General features: G+C 38.7%; 2 protein-coding genes across 5 annotated transcripts in view; one reads left to right on the top strand and one right to left on the bottom strand.

The window, feature by feature from the left end:
- fhod3b (formin homology 2 domain containing 3b) overlaps window positions 1-6,632 on the top strand; it is a 126,401-nt gene extending 119,769 nt beyond the window's left edge. Inside the window, exons 24-27 of one of the 2 annotated variants that reach the window (XM_053627418.1) lie at window positions 312-504; window positions 2,856-3,036; window positions 3,150-3,311; window positions 4,655-6,632. In XM_053627418.1, the coding sequence (XP_053483393.1) occupies window positions 312-504; window positions 2,856-3,036; window positions 3,150-3,311; window positions 4,655-4,737 (619 nt within the window). In that variant the 3' untranslated portion in view covers window positions 4,738-6,632. The remainder of the gene's footprint in view (window positions 1-311; window positions 505-2,855; window positions 3,037-3,149; window positions 3,312-4,654) is intronic. The other variant, XM_053627427.1, reaches the window with a different exon arrangement.
- On the bottom strand, window positions 298-27,450 carry rxrbb (retinoid x receptor, beta b). 3 transcript variants are annotated; one of them, XR_008386185.1, is made up of 12 exons: window positions 27,091-27,450; window positions 25,919-26,114; window positions 23,989-24,130; window positions 23,519-23,698; window positions 22,705-22,862; window positions 19,487-19,616; window positions 18,414-18,510; window positions 14,783-14,824; window positions 14,395-14,486; window positions 12,898-13,003; window positions 10,791-11,038; window positions 298-435 (listed from the first exon to the last, which is right to left on the bottom strand). XR_008386185.1 is itself a non-coding variant. In XM_053627442.1 (11 exons), the coding sequence occupies exons 2-11, from the start codon at window positions 26,063-26,065 to the stop codon at window positions 10,900-10,902; spliced, it is 1,233 nt and encodes a 410-aa protein (XP_053483417.1). In that variant the 5' UTR covers window positions 26,066-26,114; window positions 27,091-27,450; the 3' UTR covers window positions 8,020-10,899. The 3 variants fall into 3 exon arrangements, 2 of the variants coding, with proteins under 2 accessions (XP_053483417.1, XP_053483426.1); XM_053627442.1 differs by lacking the exon at window positions 298-435 and having other exon boundaries at window positions 8,020-11,038; XM_053627451.1 differs by lacking the exons at window positions 298-435; window positions 27,091-27,450 and adding an exon at window positions 26,752-27,055 and having other exon boundaries at window positions 8,020-11,038.
- Window positions 27,451-27,683: the final 233 nt, after the last annotated feature.

The following is a 27,683-nucleotide window of genomic DNA, read 5'->3' as shown; positions in this document are numbered from 1 at the left end:
TCAATATAAACAAAAACCAGTTTGAACCAAGAATATCAAAAGGTTGTTTTTTAATATTAAAATACTTATATACATAAACAGCTGCATCAAACACATTGTACTGATTTTCAGTTATCGCATCAGATTGTAAAGGCTTTGGGGAAAGTTGAAATCTTAAAGAGATGCTGATTCAATCCTCTAGGTCTCTGATGTCTAGCATGAACATATTAGAGCAGGGATTCCTCCAAGAGATAATGAGGGCTAGTGAATAAAGCATGGCAGTTCAAGTGTAGGCTGCAGGAGGTGTAAACTTCTCTGTGTGGGATCTGCAGGTTCCATGCCTTTCTGCTGTTCCTGGGCCACCCAGCATACGCAGTGAAGGAGGTCAGCATTCACCGCTTCTGTAAGATCCTTAGTGAGTTTGCGCTGGAGTATCGCACCACCAGGGAGAGAGTGCTGCAGCAGAAACAGAAGAGAGCTAACCACAGGGAAAGGAACAAGACCCGGGGCAAAATGATCACTGACGTGAGTGCGCCCTCTAATGGCTGTTATTATAGTACATTGTTCAGTTCTACACTTCCTCCACCAGATGGAGCAGTTCAACACTGATCAAACTGGATTCTAAATTCTATTCAATTTTATTTGTGTAGCGCTTTTTAACAATGGACATTGTCCCAAAGCAGCTTTACAGAAATAAATACATTCAGGATATACATTTTAAATGTATGAATTTATCCCTAATGAGCAAGCCAGATGCGACGCTGGTAAGGAAGAACTCCCTGAGAAAATATGAGGAAGAAACCTTGAGAGGAACCAGACTCAAGAGGGATGTCAACCAAGTGACACCGGATAGTGCGATTCTAAATAAACAAACAAACAAATAAATAAATAAATAAATAAAATAAATGTGCTAACACTACATGGTCAACACGTGCAATTGTGCAACCAGGAAAATCCATTAGTTTATACATGAACTCTGTTATGTTGAACTTATCCAATGTTCACTGATGGAGATTTGAGTGCAAAACTGTTTGTGGCAAGTGTAGTCCTAAGCCATCTTCATGGTTTTTAAGTGGTACCATCTTCAGTAATCTCAGTGATCTATAGGCTGTCCATGTGGGGCTAACCTTAACAGCACGGAGTGATTTTCAATTGATGAGAACTCCAACCAGAAGTAGGGCATGAGGATGGAATAGGCAGGTCTAGGAAGCAGAAGGGGTCAGGATCCCAGGATTTGTATTATTATTTTTGTGACTGCAGCATCTAAGTTATATAACAAACAAAAACTTTAGTCTAACTAGTTCAAGTGTTCTATATATGCTATATTAGTAAATTCCAATAGCTAAAAGGTTGCTATTTACAGTGCAGTGAGTCTGTGGGGAGTCATTAATAGTTTAATACCCAGCAAATGTAATAAACCTGATCCATTCCCGTTGCCGAACACCAGAAGAGTGCTTGCAGACCTGTGTAATTAATATCAGTGGTACTGTAGCTGTGCCTGAGGCTACCCCTGATTCCTCAAACATGACCTGCTAAAGCCTGTCTCTGTGGGGGAAACCCGGTTAGGGGAGGCCTTACACGGTTTGTTTAGTTTGGCGAGGGACACTTTGATTTAAAAGCAGTTCGTCGTCTAATCTCAGTGTGAAAATCCAACTCTTTTCATTCACCTAAAGAACAGCAGTGAAGCGGCATGTATGCAGTGACTGGTGTGGCCAGTTAACAGTTGCTCTGGGTGTACAGGTTGTCTTGCTATATTGTGAACTCCACTAGATCACCATTTGCAACTATTCCAAGATCTTAATATAGAATATAGAAAGTCTCCATCAGGACCTTATGCAGGTCACAAAGTCTGGAAGAGCATGAAATGGAACAGCGCTCATTTACCAAGCGAGAAAAGTACCCGAGTTTAAAAACGTTTTTTTTTTTTTTTTCATATATATAAACTGTTTATACATCCTGTATAGATTTTTGTTCTCTTCTCTGTCAACACCTATCATTTGTCGTTTTGTTCTTTCTTTCTTCCATCATGTCTCCATTTCTCATTTCTAGAGTGAGGATGAAGAAGATAGTGAGGTATGCGTGGCTGTGTGCAGTTGTAGCTTGTGTGTGTGCACGTGAAGTCCCATTTATCCCCATGTGCACTTTCATGTGCACTCATTAACTTTAAATATTTATTTTCTCATGAAATGACGGTTTGCAGTCAGTGGCCAGAGAAAAGAAAAGTCCCATCAGAGATTACATCATACTGATCATGATGGAATTGTGGAAAATGTACACCAGCCCTAAGAGAGTCACTTTCACTAATAACGCCTTCAGACACACACACACACACACACACACACACACACACACACACACAGTGACCATCAGCAGAGGAGCTGGTGTTGAAAGGGCCTGCAGAGAGGCAATGTGTTTATGATCCCATTACACAAGCTGTGAGAATAGGAAGTGAAGGAAGGGAGCAGGGTCACCATGTGGAAGCTATAAGCGGTTTGTTAAATACAGATATTTCATGATAATGTCGATGAGATCATTAAAATAAACACACAATGGACAGTAGATTAACATTAGTATCATGTTGCTTTCCACTGATTATTCTTGAGCAGCCGTGTCCTGTTGACTGTCAACCCACTAATGAAAATACAACAGACTAACGATACTAACGAAGCTCAGTGTGCACTTTGCTGATCTACAGTGCATGCTAGAAATAGTTGTTCCGATTGTTTTTGACAAATGCCTGCATGGAAAATTTCAAATTATCCACAAAAAAACCTGCAAGCCAAGAGACTGGACTACCAGAGGCCAAAGGAAAGAGGTGTGGCACAGACGCCGGACAGTTGGGTTTATCTGCCGTTTGTCTGTTCTTTCCTCCACAGAGCGGTAAGTTTGCAGGCGCTTCAGCAGATGGTCAGGACGCGCCATTGCAGGGACTTGACTGCGCTGAGGACGTAGCAGAACACGAGCAGATGACCGCAGTGCTGCGAAACAGTATGCAGCTCGGAGACACCACCCCTTCAGTCCTGCCCGGCCTGCGCACCCGCACCAGAGCCAGCCGAGGTGCTTACAAACCTACAGTCCTGTAACTTTCGATCGATCTCAAATGCACTCTCGAGCTATGGAACAATTATCAAGTTAGCAAAAAACTAACAGTGTTTTTTGTGTTGATATAGGCCGCATGGGACTGTGGTCTTCTGCTAGTGAAGACACGTCTAATTGCATGGAAGACACAGCAGATGAGATCATGGAGCGCATAGTAAAGTCGGCAACTCAGGGCCCCAGCCAGCGCAGTCAGCCTCGCGAGCGGAGACGCTCAAGAGCTAACCGCAAGTCATGTAAGTCACTACATGACACAATACGTGACAGGACAAACAGTTACAATAGCCAGTACACTATATGCGCTATACACTGTGTACCTGTGTATGTAGAACCTAATTTTGTAGGATAGTACTGTCTTATTTTACACTAAACAGAAACAATGGATCACTGCATGGTATCTCAGTCTCTGACCTGCACCAGAACAGCTTCCACAGAAAAGTTATAAACGTTCAATCCTAAGAGGATATGTTTAAGCCTTTGCTTGTAATTTGTTTCCACTGTGTACTGGCATTTTGCTTTGTGCATTGGGACTGGGATCCTGTGAGCCAGACAAATAGGTCAGGTGTTTTATACTTTCTTGCAAGGGGAGCAGGCGATATGATTTGAAGCTCACAGGACAAATAAAGGCCACATTCCCTAACTGTCTATGGGAAAGAAGGCAGGATTGGTCACAGTTTATGCAGAGTGGATGGGAGATGTCAAATGTATTGGGGGAGCAAGTAGGATTAGTCAAAACTTCTGCAAGAGTGAGCAGGAATGGTCAAGTTTACTGAAGAAGACAGCAGCATTGGTCAAATGTTCTGCAAGAATGGGGAGGATTGGTCAAACGTTCTGCAGAAGCAGGTGGGATTGGTTAAACTATTCGTGAAGAGTGGGAAGTATTGGTCACCATTTTGGCTGGAATGGGTGGAATTAGGTAAACTTTTTTGCAGGAATGGGAAGGATTAGTCAAACTTTCTGTGGGAGAAGGAAGGATTGGGTCACATTTTCTACAGACACAGGTAGGATTGGTCAAAGGTTCTGCAGAAGCAGGTAGCATGGGTCAAAGGTTCTGTGGGAGAAGGAAGGATTGGGTCACATTTTCTACAGACACAGGTAGGATTGGTCAAAGGTTCTGCAGAAGCAGGTAGCATGGGTCAAAGGTTCTGCAGAAGGAGATGGGATGGGTCAAAGGTTCTGCAGAAGCAGGTAGGATTGGTCAAACGTTCTGCAGAAGCAGGTAGGATGGGTCAAAGGTTCTGCAGAAGCAGGTAGGATTGGTCACATTTTCTGTAGATGTGAACAGGGTTGGCCAAACCTTCTGCCGGAGTGGACGGGATTGGTCGCATGTTTACAGGAGAGTGTAGGATGCGATTTAAAAATAAAAACACTCTAGCTCATACCTCTAACAGTACATTCTTTACTTTTGTCAGTGCTTGTACTTTAGCACCAAGTATCAGCTTAGTACTTCGAGAACTATATGGCTAGATTTAACATTTCTCAAAACTATTCTAACAGTTATGGTTTATTAGGGATAATTGGCTAAGAAAATTAAAACTGTGTTCATGAATAACAAATGTCTGTTTATTTCCTTCTGCAGTAAGAAGAACACTGAAGAATGGGCTCACCCCAGAGGAGGCACAGGCCCTGGGATTGGCCAGTGGCTCTGAGATGCAAGTGTGACTAGAATAGATTCTAGCAGCTCAGGGTCTCAACACTCAACACACACCAAATCTGGAAAAACCTGATCCTGGACACTGCAACCTAAGCATGCTGATTGAAAGACTGATATTTCTTAACAGCTACCACTTTTACTGCATTTTTTTAAAAGACAAGCACAGTATCAGCTGCCGTTGAACCTTCTAGTACCTAAACCTCTAATACACACACACACACTCGTAGCCCTGTTAGTGAAGAATGAGCTCTCTATAGAGACACGCGTACTAGTCTTTCTTACCACTGTGGCCTTGAGAGTGAACCCAAAGATCAGTGCTGTCAACAAGGCCGATCTCTTGCACCCTGGTTATCAAATATAAGCCGTTTAGTGAAATCTTGCCTGCTTTGGTTAGTAGCACATTCAGCATTCGTGTCCAATGGAAACTGCAGAGCACAGATTTATAGAAATCACTGACGTAGATATCAAGGCGTGATTCTCTCTGCACTGCTGTGGTATTAGTGAGGTTGTTTTTTGTGCACGTTTTTTTTTCCTTTTTCATTTGATACAGATTTTAAATTGAGCCTGAGATTAAAACATGATCAGTAATATGCAACAACTTTTCTGATACACAATGCTGACCTGCAGCACCTTCTGCCATTTGTACTGTAATCCATCTGCTAAAAGCGTTCAACAAGAATAGGCATATATCTGTTTCCAGACACAAATCAACACTAGTCTTAGCCCAAGAAGAACTTCAATGCTGCCTTGATGTTAACTGTTATAAACTCTATTTTAATTTGGTATCGTGCGATACATGACAATTATACTTGTGGCATTCAGTCATGACGTAGTGTTTTTGGAAACAGACAGAAGGACGTGGTCTTTTCAGCACAGCAGCACTCTGGTTTTAGAGGTTTTTAGGAGGAACACTTCAGTGTGATTCGGTTACACAAATAATAATAATAATAATAATCACGAAATGTCAATTCTCTAGTGTGAAACCCAAAACATCATTCTGACAATCCACACAGCTGTACTACACGACCCAGTAGTACCTCCCAGCACCTTACTACGTGTATCATGTCATTTTAAAGCAATGTCAAGTATTAACAAGAAGTATTTGTTTTTGTCTGATGTCTTCTTCAGATAATAGAGTACTGTAAAAAAATAAAAAAAATAAAAAAAAAGGAAAATGAACTAGAAATCTAATGTAGAAACTAAATGTTCCCTAAGAAGACAAATGCTGTACAATTGTGTAAATCTCTTGTTTTTATTTTTGCATCTGTTGCATTTGTATAGAATAGTGTATTATAGGTCAGAAGCAGTGTTATTCTGTGATGATTATAATTTAAGAAAAATAAGCAAGCCATGCATTGTTTAAAACTAAGAAAGCGGGCGAGTTGAGTCAAAGGGAGTTTCTGTCATGTCAGTTTGATGCTCAGCGATGTTTGCTTTTGTCATGTGTAAAAAAAAAAAAAAATGTTTTTTTTTTCCTTTTTTTGCACAAACTTGAAACATGTTTGGTCCTTGTAACCCACCCACCTTCCACTCCTGCTCAAAAGCCTTTCGAGATCATTGCACTTAAGTATATAGAATTGAGTCATGTCCAACATTTTGCTGCAAGTGCCATAAATAGTGGGTATTGAATAAGAGTACCAAGAATGTGAATTTACCTTGTTAATACTCACAGCGAAAAAAGTATATACTGTATACAAATCTTGCAATAAAAAAAGCTTTTATGAAGCATCCTGAGAAATGCTGGTCATGTCGAGTGCTTTCACGCCGACAATGCAACGAAGGAATGGAGACCTGTCAATTTCACTGCAATCACTTTCGCAACCTATGGTAGAAAACTCGTGGAAAACATACTTTTCCTTGAGTTATCGATTATAGGTTGGGACAAAATGTGCATTTTATTAACATTCACTCAGCCCTGTTATCAGAACACATTTTCCCCCTATAAAATGTTTGGAACATTCAAAAGGGAGTGGCGTCACCCACATTCTGGGGTTCTCTCAATCATTTTTCTTTATTTTAAATTATATTGCCTGATTAGGTCACTTTGTAAGTACAATTCAGTTGCCATACTCAACATGCATGACTACATATCCTCAATCAGTAAAAGGTTTGAATAGTTTGTCTTTACAAATCTACAACGAGCCAGCAAAGCTTGCAGCTGCTGCCGTCCGGCTTGCGGATTACATTGGAGCGCTATGCACGCCTACCTATCCGCCCTGGGTACTTTGCTGCAAAAGCTGCACGGTGGGTTTCGAAATGCTATTAACAGTTGATTTTTTTTAAACGAGGGAATATGTTCTGTGCAAATCAGGCATAGCAGAGCACATGAGCTGGAAATAAAAGCATATTTTCAGTTTCAGTACAGTCACTTTGAAATTTTCGATGCGCCTCTGAATACTTTCCTTTCGCCATCTCCACACACTAGCGAGGTAGCTGCTTGAATCTGAGCGCGAGAGGTTATGATAGAAACGTAAGCGGGTTGCCATTGACCGGTGTCGTGACATGTGCGCACAGCATTGCATACCGAAACAACTTGAAAAATAGTATTGTAAACTGACCTTTCGTTCACTTTCAGTAGTATCCGTTAGCACCCACAATTTCTCGAGGACTGAGCATGCACATATATCTAAGTTCACAGGATTTTCTGAATAAGGTGTTTACATGCAACAGGTAAAACAGGTACATTCCATTGGTGGGAATCAGAATACCGTCTTAATCGGATTACGGTGTTTACGTGGCTCGGTACTAATTAGAACACTGATAAATTCTGATGTGCATGTAAACGTAGTCATAATGTCAAGGCCGCCGAAACGATGTGCTACATACAAAACTTATCAGGAAAGGATATGAGCTATGGCTGCACTGTCATGCCCTCACTAGGAATTCATATACCCATTTGTTTCCGACAGTCTGCATTAACTACTACCTCACCCAACACTGTCGCATGTTAGTATTCCTTTTAACCTAGGCATTTAGATTTCTGGGTAAACAGAACATGAAACTAGGTAAGCACCGCTAATGAATTTATTATTCATCCACCTATGACAGGTTCCATATATTGAACCTATTTCCTGCTGTAATGCAAGTCTGCGAATGATGAGGTTTTGGAAGACCAGAGCACGGCAGCGTTTTGTATTTCTCCAAGTGCATGATTAAGGTTAAACACAGCTTGATCATTAGCTAATTAGGTCTTTTGTTGATTCAAGTGCAATCTGTTTAGTGCTCAGGCTCTACTAGAGCCAAACGACATCATTATTCTCATCCAGTCAATGACGGACTGAACACAAGTCCTGATGCCACCAGCTTTTATTTAGGGTCGTGTCCATATGGTTCACTTGCAGTGCCATCAAGCTCCTCTAAATTGAGCTCTAATGATGGAGAACCTGATGGAGGATCATTACAATCATCATTGTATGACAAATTTAGTGCAATGACAGACACAAACATGTCTAATGCAGTAAAGATGGTGGTTGTACAGGACCATACAAAACAACCCGAAGGTGTAGTAAACATTTCTGCCAATAGGGAACTTGCATTTCAAAGTCTTTGTGGTCTTCGTCCCCGAAGCTGTTGGCATGGACACAAAAATACAACAGCAAAGCAAAGATCTTACAAAAACCAGCAAGATTACAAATCTAATTGAAATCTTAAAAAAAAAAAAAAACAACAAAAAAAAAAACATCACTACGAAAAAAAAGAGCAAAGAGTCAGAAAACTGGGATTCACAGGAAATACAGTGCAAACTAAGGTCTTTTTTGTATTTTAGATGTACAAATCAACTAAAAGCAATGATTGGAATATACAGTGCCCTCCACTAATATTGGCACCCTTGGTAAATATGAGCAAAGAAGGCTGTGAAAAATTGTATTGTTTAACCTTTTGATCTTTTGTTTAAAAAAAAAAAATCACAAAAATACTCTGCTCTCATGGAAATCAAACAATTGCAAACACAACATTGGTTCATACAAAATAAAACTGTTAATTATAGGTGTGCAACAATTATTGGCACCCCTGTGAATTCATTAGAAAAATACATTTGAAGTACAGGTTTTAAAAATTTAATATCATGGAAAAGTTCATTTTTTTCCATAATTAAATTTAAAAAGCGGAACTTTCACATATATTCTAGAATCATTACACAGAAAATGAAATATTTAAAGCCTTTTTTTGTTTTAATCTTGATGATTACAGCTTACGGAAATCAAAAAACTAGTATCTCAAAATATTGGTGGTGGCTTTTTTTTAATGTTTGGGGGCTGTTTTTCTGCCAGAGGACCTGGACATTTTGTTAGGATACATGGCATCATGGACTATCAAATATCATCAGATATTAAATGAAAGCCTGACTGCCTCTGCCGGAAAGTTTCAAATGGGCCATGCTTGGATCTTCCAAAAAGACAGTGATCCAAAACATACATCAAAATCAACACAAAAATGCTTTACTGACCACAAAATCAAGGTCCTGCCATGGCCATCCCAGTCCCCTGACTTGAAACCCATAGAAAACCTGTGGGGTGAACTGAAGAGGAGAGTCCACCAGCATGAACCTCGAAATTTGAAGGATCTGGAGATATTCTGTATGGAGGAATGGTCTCAGATCCCTTGCCATGTATTCTCCAACCTCATCAGGCATTATAGGAGAAGACTCAGAGCTGTTATCTTGGCAAAGGGAGGTAGCACAAAGTATTGATTAAAAAGGTGCCAATAATTGTTGGACATACACACACATATATATATTATATATATATATATAAATAAAAACCTGTTTTGTGTTTGCAACTGTTTGATATCCATGAAAGCAGAGTATTTTTGTGAAATTTTTTTTAACAAAAAATCAAAAGTTTAAATAATGTACAATTTTTCACAGACTTCTTTGCTCATATTTCCAAGGGCGCCAATATTAGTGAAGGGCACCATAAATGTATATGAATTTTTCTGCTTTTTTGTAGCAATCATGTTTCACTGTCCCTGAACAAATGTTTGCACAGTACTAGAACAATTTTGACAAATTTTCATTCAGAAATGAGAAGGGAATACACGTTTGCATTATAAATTTAGTATTGCTCATGTTCAACTTTGCTAAAATATATCCGTTTCTTGCTTACAAATCTCCATGTGCATTTTTTTCAGGGATGTAACATTAAAACATATCTTTTAAAAGCACCAAAGGATACACAAATATGACCCCTTTTTGGTCAAATATTTGATATTTGAACTGGTATAGTGCAGTTTACATAAGGAATCATAACTCAAGTTACAAGGTTATGCGATATGTGATAAAACAAGCATGTACTATGAAAACGAATAACTGAGAGAAAAAGCAAAGTCATAAGCAGTTTACAGACTTCAGGCTGGAACACTGCAGTCATAAAGCAATGCATGGCTAATTTAGTGAACCAAGTATCCTAGTTATTTTTTCAGTTTTCACCAAAACTGCAAACTGAAAAGAAGAGAGAAAAAAAAAGAAAGAGGAAGAGAAAAAAAAACACAGTACGAAGTATCAAGCATGTAAAAGATCAGTCAAGCACCCATGATCTATATCTATGAGCACATGGTAAGACCTAGCTTCCCTGGAATCAACTCCAAAATATTTGACTAACATTATTTTGCAAATTGCACATCATAATGAGCTTTTCTCCAGACGTTTGTGCATTAAGTTTCATTGCATACATGTTTGGCCAGGCTAGCTTAACTGGGAGAGCAATGTCAGCTTATAGATTTTAAAACAGTTTTTTTTTTTCTCTTTCTTTCTAACTGTTCTTTCAGTTGTTCGTATCGTCAGTCCTTTAAGGTCTGAGCTGAATAAATTAGTCCCTTAAGGATTAAAAGAAACCACACTGACGAGATGATGGAGGAGCACACTTACAGACAAATAAAGCTCAACATCCACAATTTTAAAAGCCTTAAATGGTTCTATCAAAATGTAAATCCCGTGTAAGCTAGGAAGGAAACTGAATTCAAGACTTATGACTGAAATATAGCACCAACATCCTCTAAGTTCATGGCAAGTCTTGGGTTGTTTTTTTTTCAGACTCTGTTTTGCACTTACAAAAAGACAAACCTAGCAACAAGTGTATCACGGACTGGAGGCTGGCCAATTGCTCAAGTTCCCCTGAGTTTGAAAAGTGCAGTCACAGTGATGTCATCTCCCAGCCTCTCTCAGGGCAAAGCTAGTGGGGAGCCTCCAGCATCTCCATCAGGAACGTCTCAATGGGCGTGTCTCCGATCAGCTTGAAGAAAAAAAGGTGCTCCAGGCACTTGAGTCCGATGGAGCGCAACGCAGGCAGCCTGAGGAGGAGCTTAGCAAATCTAGGTGATGAAAGAGAGAACGGGATAAGTAGAATTTATTTATTTTTAAATAAAAGATCAATGAATTCTGTTCACCTGCAAAATCTCAGGGATTTCCTCTCTTGATATGGACATAAATTATATGTAGATTTATGTAAATAAATCTTATGTTCCTTGTAAAATTTCAATGTTATGTTTAACACATGATTGTGCACGTTGACTAACTGTTTGTCATACAACCAAATACACAAGACATCAAATTACTGAGGGCTTATTTAGTGCTCAGTTTTCATATCAACATACTGCAGTCGTTTGTACCAGTTGACCACAAGTTATGGTGTAAACTCGGTATTAAACCACATTAGTTTCAAACTAGCCTGGTGTAAAATGTCAGTTGCACCATAGAAACTTTAGGAACAGTGCCCTCCACTAATATTGGCACCCTTGGTAAATATGAGCCAAGAAATCTTTTGTCCCAAACATTCATAAAAATTCTCTGCTCACATGGATAACATACAATTGCAAACAAAACAGGTTTTTATATATATATATATATATATATATATATATATATATATATATATATAAATAAACTTTTAAATGTAGGTGTGCAACAATTATTGGCACCGTTTTAGTCAATACTTTATGCTACCTCCGTTTGCCAAGATAACAGCTCTGAGTCTTCTCCTATAATGCCTGATGAGGTTGGAGAATACATGGCAAGGGATCTGAGACCATTCCTCCATACAAAATCTCTCCAGATCCTTCACATTTCGAGGTCCACACTGGTGGACTCTCCTCTTCAGTTCACCCCACAGGTTTTCAAGTCAGGGGACTGGGATCACAATGGCAGGACCTTGATTTTGTGGTCAGTAAACTGTTTTGGTGTTGATTTTCATGCATGTTTTGGATCACTGTAACAAATATTTTTGTGAATTTATTTAACAAAAGATAGAAAGGTTAAACAATAAAGTTAGTTATTCACAGTCTTCTTTGCTCATATATACCAAGGATGCCAATATTAGTGGAGGGCACCTTATGTCACAATTTGTATTGTGTAAAGTGTTTTGATGTTTCATCATCACTGTATTTTTTTTTATTAGGCGTGTCCTTTTGTCTTGCTAAAACTATCAGGCTAGTCTCCAACAGCCCTGAATTCTTTCTGAACGTGGGCGTGAAACTTGCAGCCATGAGAAATCTGTGTGGTGGAAAATACTGCATCCTAGGTTACAGCTACAGTCAGTGTTACAGGTGTTCAGCCGCACACCGATTATGTCACTTACCCATTGCGGCACTGCCCCCACGGTCATTTTTGCTTTTTTATAGTAATAAAAATTAATTAGTCCGGTTAGAGAACGGATGCTACAGTTAAAAACTGAACAGGTCTGCTCAATTCAGCATGAGCCGAATGAGTCACACTCGCAGCACAGATCAACAGGAGTCAGATTTCAGTTATCGCATTAATAATAATGAACCCACCATTCAAGCAATTTCCGCCCCCGAATTGGCATTAAATCGAAAGGGCGAAAGTGAAATGCGCACGGCCGCACAGGCATTCATAAGCTATTTAAAAGCGAGGGGGAAAAGAACCAACATAATCACCCTCCAACATTTAAAAGCATTTTTGAATCAACCCTAGTAGCGACAATCTGCATTTAAATATGGTAACTGACAGATTCAAATTCAATAATACATTAATGATATCGCCAATGGGCTTTCTACATTGGCTGATAGTGTATGGTTGTTCTCCAAAGAATTTTTTAAAAACCTGCTTCTGCATGTACCAGCAGGTTTTTGTAAAGTCAGCTTGAGGCTTAGCATGGAGTAACAGTAGGTTACAATGCAAAAATCTCAGAGTTATTGGGAAAGAATTAGCATACCTCCCCTGCTGCTCAGGGTATTTCTGCCTGCAGTAGGACTCTAAGGATGCATACACTCTCTCTCGCAGGAGTTCCACCTCACTCGTGTTGCTCAGACCTTTGGCATCTAAACAAAAACATAGAGGAAAAAAAGATTCAAGCTTCAGAGCAGACTGACACAGGTTACTGCACAGGCCTTAAAATGACTGTTATTTTAACTAAAATGAACACTTTCTGCTGAAAAACAAATGCCATTAATGCATCACTACATAGAAAACATTTCTTTTCTTTACTTTTGATTTATGCTTTGAACAAAACTTGGGTTTAAAATTCCAAGGTTATCACAATGACAGTTTTGTCATCAGCCAATCAATGTGATATTTTGTATATGCATGTGTGAAAATGAGATGAGAGGAGATTCAACGGTCACTGCGCAGTGTACATGTACAAAGACAATTAAACGCAGGTAGCCTGACAATTTAAACAAGGTATTTACAGTAGAAGTAAGGTGCAAGATTATGGACTGCATTGGCAGTTGTAAACTGTAACAGTCATGAAGAAAGTGCATTAGTAATAAATTATCCTTGTGCAAATAGTCTTCGTGCAAAATAGTTCAAGTAGTTCTTGTGCAGAATAGTATGTATAGTCTTTGAAAAATGTAGTGTGTGTATAGTATGGTAAAATTGTACATGTGTATTACAAATTAGACAAAGAACAGGTATAATAAATCCAGAATTGTCTGAATGGAATTATTTCCAATTGACAGGGTTTAAAATTAGCAGGAAATTTATGTATGTATACACTTCATATGGCGGCTCACATACGTCAAACATTGACACATCTGTCCCACTCCAACTTCTCACTACACGTTGACAGGTGAATCAGCCAATCAGAGAGCAGGGAGAGAGTGAGCAAGCAAACAAAATAAACAGGAGAGAGTCCAATATAATATTGTAATTGAGGGGGGAAAAATGATTCACAAGCAATAACGATTTAGCCTTTTCTTGGTGAACAATTTGTTTGTTCTCCAATTTGGTGGGAAGTCAGCTCATTTATCCTAGTTGTGGAATTTGTATCATTACCCAGCTAGAGAACTCATAACCTGCCAGTGACTAACAGAAGGTGTTTGAATCTTACTCTGAATTTTTTTTTTTTTGTACTATACACCTCTTTACACACTTGGCAGGCAAGTGCGAGTTTCTGAATGCTTGCCCTCAGCGAGTGCATTTTTCATTGAGGCATGCTGACACTATCAGATCAGTCCCTAACAGCCCTGAATTCTTTCTGAATGTGTGCTGATTTGCTACACGTAGCCATGAGATTAATCTGTGGTTCTTCACAATCCAGATTACAAAATGTTGTTGTTGTTTTTTTCTATCATATCATAGCATTTTTTCTACTAGAGAGAGCAGAAATGAAAATAAAATTTAAAAACGTTAAAAGTGAATGCTGAATGGATTTTTGCACATCAGATATTTCTTCCAAAACCCTGTAACCACAAAGATCTGATAACTGCACCTGGGTTAAAGAGGATGATGGCTCGCAGACATCCAAGCTCAGTCTTGTCCATCTGCATATCTCGCATTTTGTTTACCAACTCAGTGAGCACTCTACAGTGGGGAAGAGGAGAGAGAGAGAGAGAGAATGATTAAACAATAATAAAAACAACTTAGAACCGCAAATCCCAATTCCCAGTACAGCAGATCCTGTATTTTTTAGATTTCCCTGCTTTAAACCACCATCCTCAGCTTAATAAAGAGATGCTGAGCTTATGAACATTTTTCAAATGATTGCTAATTAACATCACATTGGTGAAGGATTGATTACAGCTTACAAATCATTAGCATTATTTAATGAGCAGAAGTCAGCAGTAAAAAGTGAGGAGTCTGATTCTCCTGTCAAATACCTGTCAAATATGGCCCCCACCTCAGGGCTGCGTGCACTTTCCCTGTAGAGATATAAATAAGTGTACACAGGAATTATTATTAGTAGTAGTGAATATCTCTCCTTGTGAGACAATACAGCACGTCTCAATAAAATGCTTCAATACATGAAAGCTCATGTTTAAAGCAGTCAATAGAGGGCTTAAAAATACATTATGAAGGCTGCGTTACATGTACACTATACAAACTGGGCTAATCAAATTTGTTATAATACACATTTGCTAGCTTGCACAACAAAAGATCACAATGGGGAAACAAAATTCATTTGAATAGTGCAAAAACGGCACAGAGAAATGTGAAGGGTGAGAGAGAGAGAGAGGGAGCAAGAAATACATAGAGCATGTTATAAAAGCTGTGCATGTCGCATCAGACTTCATTAGTACATGGTAAACACCTCCGAAACGTTCCCATTCCACAGTTTTTGAACCAGCCTGATTTTCAAATCGCACTACCTGCAATTTTAAAAAGAACACATATTTTTAAACAATGCTGTCTTAAAGTTTTAAGAGGAGTAACAAACCTAATAAACGACAAGTGTGTAAACTGCCTGTAGAGGAGTCTTACTAGTCAGAAGCGGACAACATTGTGATGTGTGCTGTGTATGTAACAACACAACCGCAAACACTAGCCAGCTTGCAAAGGAAGCCTAAGTGCTATCCACATCTGGCTTGAGGTCTGCTGACTGGCAGGACTCTTGGCCATGCGAGACTCAATCTAATCACACAAGATCAACAGCTGTAGTAAATCGAAGGCTGGGAATATTTTAATTGGATGCTACTGTGAATTTAATCTATATGCTGGCTATATACTACAAACATCGAAAAGAACTAAATGTGGAAAAAAATAGATTTAAAAAACCTGCTGAAACGCAGTTTTAAGTATCCTCGAAAGTAACTCGTATGTCTTTTGAGGAAACTTCACACAGCTGGGTGCAGAACGTTTGTGCACAGAGCTGACATCGTGACCCAAATAGAAAACAGAAAAGAACAATGACGGCTGAGAAAGTGGCAAAATAAAAAATAAATAAATAAATAAAATAAAAAAAAGGAGCAAATGGAAGATGACTAGGGTTTTAACTCATTTTGAAACAAAAGGGACAGAGAAGGAGGTGCACAAGCAAACGCTTGTGTAGATCAAAAGACGTGTTTGCATCAACTAGGGCTGAGTAAAAAAAAATATCGATTCTCCAAATTTAATCAATCTTCAATTTAATGAAACTATATGAATTTGGGAAATCCTCGAATATTATCTGTAGTTCGCCTCTCGTCCTGAACATGTCATCGTCTTTCATGGTTTCATTTTGAAAACGGTTTTATTTCTTAAACATGTTTCAAGATGTTCATGAATTTCACTGTTGCACATTTACAATGTATTTTTTTTACTTCACAGTAATGTGCAGTGTGCTGTTTGTACCTACCTTGTGTGCACTGTATGCACATATTTATGATTTCTTGTTACAATGTTTGTTACTCAAAATAAAAAGGAATTAAACATAATTGTGTGTGCCCTATTGTTAATGTAAATGTGTATTTCAGTAATATAGCTAAGAGGGTTTCACTTACCAGCATTTATATTAAAACATGGATTCCATGTCTGCAAAACTAACATTTTAAATGAAACATTGATAACTAATCAATATTGAATCGAATCAAAACCATATACAATGGCAAGAAAAAGTATGTGAACCTTTTGGAATTTCATGGTTTTCTGCATAAATATGTCATAAAATGTGATCTGATCTTCATCTAAGTCAAGGGTATTGACAAATATAATGTGCCTAAAATAATAACACAAAATAAATTCTGATCCCTCATGTCTTTATTGAACACACTCATTCAACATTCAAAATGGCAGTGGAAAAAGTAAGTGAACCCTTAGAATTAATAACTGGTTGACACCCCCGAAAGCAATAACCTCAACCAGGCACTTCCTGTAGCTGTGGATCAGACCTGCACATCATTCAGGAGGAATTTTAGCCCATTCTTCCTGGCAGAACTGCTTTAGCTCTGTCATATTCTTTGGACGTCTCATGTGTATGGCTTGCTTCAAGTCATTCCATAGCATCTCTATTGGGTTGAGGTCCGGGCTCTGACTTGGACACTCCAAACAGGCGGATTTTGTTTTTCTGAAGCCATTCTGTTGTGAACTTGCTCCGGTGTTTTGGGTCGTTGTCCTGTTGCATCACCCAACTTCTACACAGTTTCAGCTGACATACAGACATTCTCACATTATCCTGAAGAATTGTCTGATATACTTGGGAATTCATCTTCCCCTCAATGATTGCAAGCTGGCCAGGCCCTGATGCAGCAGAGCAGGCCCAAATCATGACGTTTCCTCCACGATACTTTACGGTTGGGATGATATTTTCATGATGATATGCCGTGCCCTTTCTATGCCAGTTGTAGTGCTGTGTGGTTTTTCCAAATAGTTCAATCTTAGTTTCATCAGTCCACAAAACATTTTATCAATACTGCTGTGGAGTGTCAATGTGCTCTTTTGCAAACTTCAGGCATGCAGCAATGTGCTTTTTAGTAAGCAGTGGGTTCCTTCGTGGTGTCCTGCCATAGATACCTTGCTTGTTCAGTGTTTTACGTATTGTAGACTCATGAACAGAGATGTTAGCCAGTTCCAATGATGCCTTCAAATCTTTGGTTGTCATTCGGGGTTGTTTCTTTACCTCAGAAAGGGTCTTCGATGTGCTCTTGTCGTCATTTTGACTAGGCGCCCAATACTTGGTAGAGTAGCAACAGTCCCAAAGTGTCTCCATTTATAGAATGTTTGCCTAACTGTAGACTGGTGAATTTCTAAAGTCTTTGAAATCACTTTGTGACCCTTGCTAGCTTTATGTAAATCAACAATTCTTGATCGTAGATCCTCTGAAAGCTCTTTTTGGCGAGGCATGGCTTACATAAGCATGTGCTTCTTGTGCAGAGAAAACTTCAAAAGTTTGAGGGGTTTTTATCAGTCAAAGTAGCTGTAGTCCACACCTCCAAGCTCATTTCCTTAACAAGACTCCAGGTGTGCAAAAAAAAAGAAGCTTTTTTGAGGTCATTAACTCAAGGGTTCACATACTTTTTCCACAAGCACTATGAGGTTTTTTTTTTGTTTTTCTCAATAAAGACATGAAAGATCAGAATTTTTTTTGTGTTATTATTTTAGATACATTATATTTATCAATAGCCTTGACTTAGCTGAAGATCAGATCACATTTTATGACAAATTTATGCAGAAAACCATGAAATTCCAAAAGGTTCACATACTTTTTCTTGCCACTGTAAATAAGAATCGATTCAGCAAATTGGTCGCAATACCCAGTCCTAGCATCAACAGCAAAATGTTTCTCTATTAATAATTAATTCTTATGTTAAAATAATTGTATTGTTGTCAATTATTAAACATGTAAATTTAATGTTCAACATTATATCTCTGTTCAAATGAACATGCATAACTTCATCTGATTCGTTTCCATTAGAAAAAGTCGTTTTTTATGTAGATGAATAGCACCTGAAGTATTAGTACTAATGCCTCGAGATTAATTCATTAAAAATGATTATTGTTAATCATAAACAATACATAGCTGAAGTGATGGGTCACCTGTCTCTGAGCACGTGCAAGCCTGTAGTCAGCAGAAGTCCATCCTCCACCCCGATGGAGCGGTGAGAAAGCGAGGCAATAAGCAGCTCATTCCACCCTGAAACACAGATGTGAAGTCCATTTACTTCTAGAAAAGGTTTTATCCTAGTTTTAAAAGCCTAACCAGGTAACATAACTACAGTGTCCTCCACTAATATTACCATCCTTGTCCCCTTCAAGTCAGGGGATTGGGATGGCCACGGCAGGATCTTTCATGGAACAATCTTTTGCCGCACATCACAGCTATATTCCTCGGTCTTACCCAATGTTATGAATGACTAAGGGAATTTGGCCTATGCGTTACCTCATATTTCTATCCCAGGAAACAGGAAGTCATAGTTGAAAAACTAGTTCCTAGTCACCCAGGTGTACTTACATACACACACACACACACACACAAACACACACACATATACATACATACATACATACACATATATATATATATATATATATATATATATATATATATATATATATATATATATATATATATATATATAAAATAAAAAGTAAAATATAAATGGGAATATACTTCAAATATATTTTTCCACATATGAATTCATAGTGGTGCCAATAATTGTTGCTCAACATATTTAACAAAGATTTTACACATATATTTTGTTTTGTTTTCAATTGTTTGATATCCATCAGAGCAGAGTATATTTGTGATTTATTTTAATCAAAGATCAAAAGGTTAAACAATAAAGACAATTTTTCACAGCCTTTGCTCAGATTTACCAAGGGCGCCAATATTAGTGGAGGGCACTGTATGTGCATATAATCAATTGTGGAGTTGATATTCTTAAAAAAAAAAAAAAAAAAAAAAAAAAAAAAAAAAATATTGTACTTTACTCACCAGAATCAACTTTATTTCAAAAATTAAAAAGGATAGTCATTGGTGGCATGATCATTTACAGACAAGCATATCCTGCCTCTTCGAGTAAGAGGCCTGGCTTACAAGTTATAGTGTGAAAATATGTACTGTGTGTACAGGAGAGTAGTCTGTAAATGTAGAGAGTGAACGCTTCTACCTGCACGTAGCAGAATGACCTGGTCATCCAGAGGCAGCTCTGAGAAATGTGGGATGCGCTTGGCCCACTCCACCAGGCCAAACAGCTGCTTATCTGCTGCCTGGCAGATGTTTGTCACTGGGTCGATGGCCTAAAGGAGAGGGAGAGTTAAGGGAGAGTTTTTCTCAGAACCTTACTGTGATGATAGTGAAAGGGATAATCATCATATGAAGAGGTCTTGAAAATTCAGGTCAAAGTGCTTTAGCTACTTTACGTGCATAAAAAGTATAAGAATTTGGTATATCATGAATGGAAGAGACAAAAAAAGAACTAGAATAGATATGATTAAAAGTTGTTTGAACATGTATGTAAAACTGTGGTGAATTTCAGATATTTGAAGCATACAGTGCCCTCCACTAATATTGGCACCCTTGGTAAATATGAGCAAAGAAGGCTGTGAAAAAAATATATTCCCACAAATATTCTGCTCTCTTGGATATCAAACAACTGCAAACACAACACAGGTTTATCCAAAACAAGCTAACAAAAAAAAAAACCCAACACTCTCTAAAATATAGGTGTGCAACAATTATTGGCACCATTTTAGTCAATACTTTGTGCTACCTCCCTTTACCAAGATAACAGCTCCGAGTCTTCTCCTATAATGCCTGATGAAGTTGGACAATGGAGTATGGACCATTCCTCCATACAGAATCTCTCCAGATCCTTCAAATTTCAAGGTCCACACTGGTGGACTCTCCTCTTCAGTTCACCCCACAGGTTTTCTATGGGTTTCGATTCACGGGACTGGGATGGCCATGGCAGGACCTTGATTTTGTGGTCAGTAAACCATTTTGTGTTGATTTTGATGTATGTTTTGGATCACTGCCCTGCTGGAAGATCCAACCATGGCCCATTTTAAGCTTTCTGGCAGAGGCAGTCAGGTTTTCATTTAATATCTGTTGATATTTGATAGGATACATGGCTTCATGGACTTACGAATTGTCCAGGTCCTCTGGCAGAAAAACAGCCACAAAACATTAATCCTATTTAACCATGGGCATGAGGGACTTTTCCATATGGCTACCTCTCTGTGCGCACCAAAATCACCTCTGGTGTTTATTGACAAAAAGCTCTATTTTGGTTTCATCTGACCATAGAACCCGATCCTGTTTGAAGTTCCAGTAGTGTCTGGCAAACTGAAGACGCTTGAGTTTGTTTTTGGATGAGAGTAGAGGCTTTTTTCTTGAAACCCTTCTAAACAGCTTGTAGTGATGTAGGTGACTTCGGATTGTAGTTGTGGAGACTTTCTGATCCCAAGACACAACTAATGTCTGCAATTCTCTAGCCGTGATCCTTGGAGATTTTTTGGCCACTCAAACCATCTTCTTCACAGTGCATTGAGACAATATAGACACACGTCCAATTCCAGGTTGATTCATAACATTTCCAGTTGACTGGAACTTCTTAATTATTGCCCTGATGGTGGAAATGGGCATTTTCAATGCTTGTGCTATATTCTTAAAGCCACTTCCCATTTTGTGAAGCTCAACAACCTTTTGCTGCACATCACAGCTATATTCCTTGGTCTTACCCATTGTTATGAATGAATAAGGGAATTTGGCCTATGCGTTACCTCATATTTATACCCCTGTGAAATAGGAAGTAGGAAGTCATGGTTGAACAATTTCCTGTTCCTAGTCACCAAGGTGTACAATTATTTGTATTTTTAAAAATCAATGGGAACATACTTCAAATATATTTTTCTCATATGAATTCATAGGGGTTCCAATAATTGTTGCACACACATATTTAACAAGTATTTTTTTTTCTTAAAGATCAAAAGGTTAAACAATAAAGACAATTTTTCTTTGCTCATATTCACCAAGGGTGCCAATATTAGTGGAGGGCACTGTAAATGCTCCAAATATGGTCAAAATTGAATGCATTACACTATTCTTATTGAGCTCAGGGCCCTAAGTGCTTACTAGCTAAAAATGGCCCGAGTGTTAGAAAATGAAGGACTTGATTTTTGTTTTTTTTATCACTCCGGATTCACAATAAACAGTGAGGACGATTGGAGAATTTTTATTAAAATCAATCTTAAATGAGACAGGCGGCCTGTATAGCACTGCAAAACAGGTGTGATGGCTGATCCGGCTTGCTAGTTGTGCATTTTCTTGCTGCTTGTCAGTTTCAGTTCGTTTGTAGACACTAGGCTTGAGAAGACTGATGATACTGAGAACTTTTGTGACTGTTATAAAGTCATAATGTCTGCAACTTTTAAGATCAACAAAAACAAACTGTGTTATATATGGTCATGTGCATTTCCTTTTAGCATCCTATATGACCCTTAATAGCCTTAATAACGTTGTCTTACTTCAAAGAAGGGCAACAAAACATCTTTTTCGAATGCATCTTAGCTTCCCCTGTCCATGCTTGCCAAACAGATAAAGCCGTGCTGGCCTTTGACACATAGAATGTGCTCACATGGGGGCTTAAATTATTAAAATGAAATGTGCAGTTTATCAGTGCTATTCGCTATACAAGAATTCAAAAAGTATCTCTGCTGCTGTTCAACATGGCACGTACATGCATAGTTTAGATCGTATTAATTCAGTTTTATAAATGAGCTGAGTTATAGCTAATAACTTGCTTGGTTACTGTAGAGTCCCATCTTCAGTGTACAGGCAATTATTCTAAGTAAACAAACACATAACTAATACTACTACAAATACATAACAACAAATACTGCTAACAACCAGCAGCTAGAGCTAATGTAACCATATTCTGGTATTTTCTTGCCGTAATGACTACTTTTGTTTGTCTATCACAATGCAACACACTATTACCATAGAAATATAAAACACAATTTTTTTAAATCTCTTGATTAAGAAGTGTTCAGTCCACGCTGGATATGTTTACTATTCGTTTAGTTTGTCTTGCATAATATTTATTAAAGGACAAAAGAACTGAAGTGCTATAGATTTTTGTTATTTGTTAAAGGGAACCAATGAATACCAAAACTATCTGTTAATAATGGCCCTTGTAAACCTGAGCAGACATCACATTAGAGTGTGAGTATTTTTTTATTTTAACATGTTATAAAATTAGTGGCCCTAATTTTATAATGGTCCACTACAAGTTGTAGGACCTTTCGAGTGTGCGAGATATCGAGCCCACCAAAACAGTCAAGTCCTCTAGAGCTCACTATCAAGAACAGTGAGATAAACACTCACGGCACCAGTAGAGCTGCTTGCAGAGTGCAATTCTGTCTTATGATCCACAGCTGCCTCAGCTTCCAGGATCTTCTCCACAGGCATCTCCTCATTGGCTGCAGTATTACAGTCGTAATCTCCATCACGGTCCTTATTCCTCTGCCGCTCCTCTTGAACAGCTGTGGAGTGCACGGAATAAGGATTTTCATACCCCAAGTGTGAACTGTATTCACCGTAGAGAAAAATAAAAAATAAAAAGCTCCCCTTGCTGTTTTCACCCTACAAATACTCTGACATTTTTGTTTTGTTTTTATTTGCTGATGAAAATGTGATTACAGTTTGTTGTATATTTTGTGCAGGAGGATGAATTGTTATTCAGGTATCATTTATCATTGAAAAAAAAAAGTTAGTCACAAAACTCTTTAGTGCTGCTTGTTCTAGGCAAAATTAACCCCGTAATACAGAATTTTTTCTTTTTTTAAACAAAAAAAAAAAGCCTATTACATGCATCAATAGCATGGGCAGTTCAGAAATAGCTTAACTCCATGGTAAAAATGTGAACCTAGCAACACTGGCCAATTGCAATTTATTTATGTTGTCAGGAACACAGTGTTCATACTATAAACATAATGTGGCCACGTGCTGAATTTATTCCAAGTGGTAGGATCATAAAACACATCAGGACTCTGTTCGCATGAACTTAGCGCCATGCAGTATTATCCAAATCTTAAGGACAAGCCTGAATAGGGCCAAAAAGACCAAAACAAGATAAGACCAAGCAATGGCAATGGTATCCCCGTGACATAACGATGAAAGCACAACTCAAAATACACACCCTCTCTCTTCATGCCCATGGCTAGGCACTTCTGGTAACGGCAGTACTGGCAACGATTGCGCTGGCGTTTGTCCACAAGACACTCTTTGCTGTCTCTGCAGATGTAGCTCAGGTCCTTCCTCACTGTGCGCTTAAAGAAGCCTTTACAGCCCTCGCAGCTATACACCCCATAGTGCTTCCCTGAACAAGGAACCAGAAATTAGAGAGTAAAGAATTTGTGAGGCAGGATTACTTTTACTAAGCATCTTGGATCAGCACTGATCCGGGATCAATATTATGATTTTGGTATACATTAAAGATTAGCTGGAAACCCAAGTCGTTTATAAGAAATGTACAGCCGAGGTACTAATTCATAAACCAAAACAAATGACACAGCAGTGAATACGTCAGCGCTAAAATTATCTACTTGATTATAGGAAATTAAATCTTAAAGCCTCTGTAAACCTGGTATGACCTTCCTAAGTACTCACCGGAGGAGCGATCCCCACAGATGGCACAGAGTCTTTTTTGGGACAGCATTGGCCCAGTGCCTCCTGGAGACTTCAGAACAAAAGATGGCTTCACATCGTCAGAGCTGCTAACCGTGTGCAGCTCAGACATCGAGGAATTAATCTAAGAGAAGCATGAAGACATGGGGAAGGGGGTAAATTATATTCCACAATAAGTAGAATATTTAAAGAATTGTCAACTCATTGTCGTCTATGCCCCAAGTGTGGATTAATGACACTATAGCGCTGTACTTAACCTCAGGTTATTGTCGTTCTAAACCCCGCTTTTAACCCCAGGTAGAGGAACGTTTCACAATTGTAATTTAGAAGCAGGGTTAGCGCAGCTATTTACCAGGGGTTATGAAACCCACTTTTGATAGTGTTCGCATTGAGGTGTACAGTGTTAAAATGTTACGACTAGATGCTTAGCAACAGACCCAATCAGAAATTGAACAGCGTGTGCCTCCTATCACATGCTTTGTACAGTCACAGAAACCCTGTGTGTTGTGTAAACAGTAGTTGCAGCGTGTGGCAGCGGGGGTTTGGTCGAGTGTCAGCTGTGGACAGAGAGAAGGCAGGTCGAACCAGCAGGTAACGCGTGACAATTCTCATCTGTGTCTCATTAATCCGAGGTTACTCACGTGCGTCTGTGTTTTTAAGGCCTCCCGCAACAAGCCAGAGAAAAACATGTACACTACTGGTCAAAAGTTTGGGGACACTTGACTGAAATGTTTCTCATGATCTTAAAAACCTTTTATTGTGAAGGTGTATGATTAAAAGTTTGAAGTCGGTGTTATAGACAATAATATAATTGTGCCAACATAGTTTTCTATTGAAAGAAATGAATAACATTTTATTTACAAAAACAAATTATTATTTTTTAAAAGGGATGACTCGGAGCGAAATAGTCCAAAAATCAGCCAATAAGAGTCCAGTATCGGTGGGAACTCCTTTAATACTGTTTAAAAAGCATCTCAGGGCGATTCCTCAAGAAATCGGTTGAGAAAATGCCAAGAATACATTTCTGGAAATTGTAGGCAAAAAAGGGGGTCTACTTTGAAGATGCTAAAATACTAAATTATTTTGATTTATTTTTGATTTTTTTTTTTTGAAATCACAGAGTTACTCCAGAGTTTTGATGACTATTATTCTAAAATGTGAAAAAATAATAATAAATGAAAAATGAGTGTGTCAACTTTTGGCAGGTAGTGTGTGTGTGTGTATATTTACATTTATTCATTTAGTAGACGCTTTTAACCAAAGCAACTTACAGATGAGAAAATACATGAGTGTATATTATATTATATTATATTATATTATATTATATTATATATATATATCCCCTCTGGCTTGTGTGTGTGCAGTAAAATAAAACGGTTGAAAAGCTCAAATAAATAATTTAAGAAATATAAAATAAAGAGCCCCCTTTGAATAGTCACAGGCCTGCCTCCGCTTTCCTCATTTCCATCTGAACTGAAAGGGAATTCTTACACATCGTTTGAAGGAATTTTTTTTTAAATAAATTTCTGTAATCTTGCCTTAGTGTGTCTCAGAAGTCTTGAAAACCCAAGGACGATTTACGTGGCGATATTTTTTCTCACAGATGCGAAAACACGAGACAAGCTGGTATTTAAACCAGTCACGCGCTGTTTTTAAACCGAACACGGTTGCTGACACTGCAAATAAGAACGTTAAGACAGGGTTTAGGAACGTATAGTGTGAAACACAAGATTATGAATACCCAGGATTTTTGAGCAGTGCGAAAAAGATAACCCAGGATCCTGTTTATACCCGGGGTTTTGAATGAGCCAGAGTAAAACTATTTCAAGTGTGAAAAGTAGTGCAGCGAAGGAAATCATTTCAGTTTTCGTCACATGGCTTTTATTTGTGCATGCAATTGCCTGTGGCCCACCTGTTGGTTGCTGATGGGTCCGTAACCCACCGCAGGGGTCACTGGCACACCCGGAGAGCCAGTGGATGAACTGATGACAGAGAGGGGGGAGTCCAGGGAACTAACAGGGCTACTGACGGCCGAGGTGGTAGGCACCAACGAGTTCATAGATGCAAGCCAAACTGGCCAATCCAGAGGAGACTACTGGTCTTCACTACTATAGAGGCAGAGAATAAGAATAAGTGCAACTGACAAACACAGCATATTTTTGATTCAAGACTGGGTTATAATAAAGACTTTGCTGTTTGATTATTTAAATTGAACAGCTGGCTTTCACTTTTGACTGGCTGTAGTGTTTACAACTCAGTAAAGGTGCCACAATGATAGCTAGCTACTGAACTACAGCTACCTCTGCACTGGACTACACGACTGACTTCACAGGCAGCGTTAGCTAAGTACTGCGGTTAGAAAACCCTCCAGTAATTAATTGTTTGTTTACCAACTCAATTATTTTTAAATATATAATCATACTAAATCTAAAATCTTTGCAAACGTTAACATGTGTCAGCCTTCCTTCGAGTTCAGTATATAAAACTTTTCCAGCTATATCACTACATGCGAGATGAAGGGAGAGTAGGAATGTCAACAAAAATGGCCGAAAAGGCCTGCGCGTCCAAACAGCGCCACTAGTTATGGTCTTCTTAAGTGTGGTACTGTATCACCAGCAGTCCGTTTGGTTAGGCCTTATTACAACCCAAATAAAATAAGATACACCAATTTAAGATAAAAAATAATAAATTAAGCGTAGCTTTTGCACATCGGTTTAAGTGTAACTAACATAAGTGGCACGTTACCTTTCTGCGCAGACAGCTAGCTAGTCAGGCTAGCCACAGAGAACAGAAAGCTAACCAGCTAACACAGCTAACGCTATCGGAAATTCACCCGATTACAAAAAGACGCTGTGACGCAAAATACACTTCACTTATGTGAATGCTGTCCTGCTCCGACAGCTATTTTAAAGTCCAAGCGAAAATACGGAGGAAAATTATAATGATAATAATAAACGAACTGACACTGAATAGCTATCAAATGCAAACGCCAACAGCCTCCAACTCCCTAGCAACCAAGCTCTGCGCGTATGCTAGCTAGCTAGCGAGCCTACCAAACAAGCTTAGCACAAACCATTTACTTACCAGTTATGTCATGCAAACATTTGCTTTTGCCTTGTGGCTAAAACCCACACACGGGGCGCAACGTGATCCGCTACAGAATTGAGGTGATCTATAAATACCTTACAGATAAAATATTTATTTTACCAAACACGCAATATGAAGCGAATGTTTTGTATCCGGGTAAGTGCCTCATTAGTCAGCCTCCTAGTGGACACAGAGCGCATTTCCCCTGATAAAAAGCCACAAACAATAAAACCATTCTCTCCACACGTGTATTGCAACAAGGGAAATTAGGAGGGAAAGCATTTAATAGTAGTGATGGGCGCTTTCAAAACACTGCTTCATGAAGCTTCGAAACCTTTATAAATCTTTTGTTTCGAGTCAGTGGCTCGGAGCGCGAATCAAACTGGCCAAGTCACGTGATCTCAGCAAACGCGGCTTCGTTACGTCATCACTGTTTCGAAATGGTTCGAAAGTGCCATGGTTCGCCGCTAGGAGGTGTTGATCTCCAGGTGAACCAATGAACCAGGGTTTTAATATAAACTTCGAGGTGTTCTCCGGTCAGTTTTATTATGTAGGTTTCTAAAAATGAAATGATTCAATAGTGTTTGGAC

This window comes from Ictalurus furcatus, chromosome 1, assembly GCF_023375685.1.
Source record: "Ictalurus furcatus strain D&B chromosome 1, Billie_1.0, whole genome shotgun sequence".
Classification (NCBI taxonomy): Eukaryota; Metazoa; Chordata; class Actinopteri; order Siluriformes; family Ictaluridae; genus Ictalurus; species Ictalurus furcatus.
Note: the sequence above shows the minus strand (reverse complement) of the source record. Positions and strands in the feature narration are given on the sequence as shown.

Bases quoted from the DNA above. Each gene is read 5' to 3' on its own strand.
- rxrbb (XM_053627442.1), bottom strand. From the start codon at position 26,065: ATGAACTCGTTGGTGCCTACCACCTCGGCCGTCAGTAGCCCTGTTAGT. The intron at 22,863-23,518 runs GTGTGTATTTTG...TGCACTCCACAG, and splicing joins CATGGGCATGAAGAGAGAGG to CTGTTCAAGAGGAGCGGCAG. The intron at 19,617-22,704 runs GTGAGTGTTTAT...CCTCTCCTTTAG, and splicing joins CAAGCAGCTCTACTGGTGCC to GCCATCGACCCAGTGACAAA.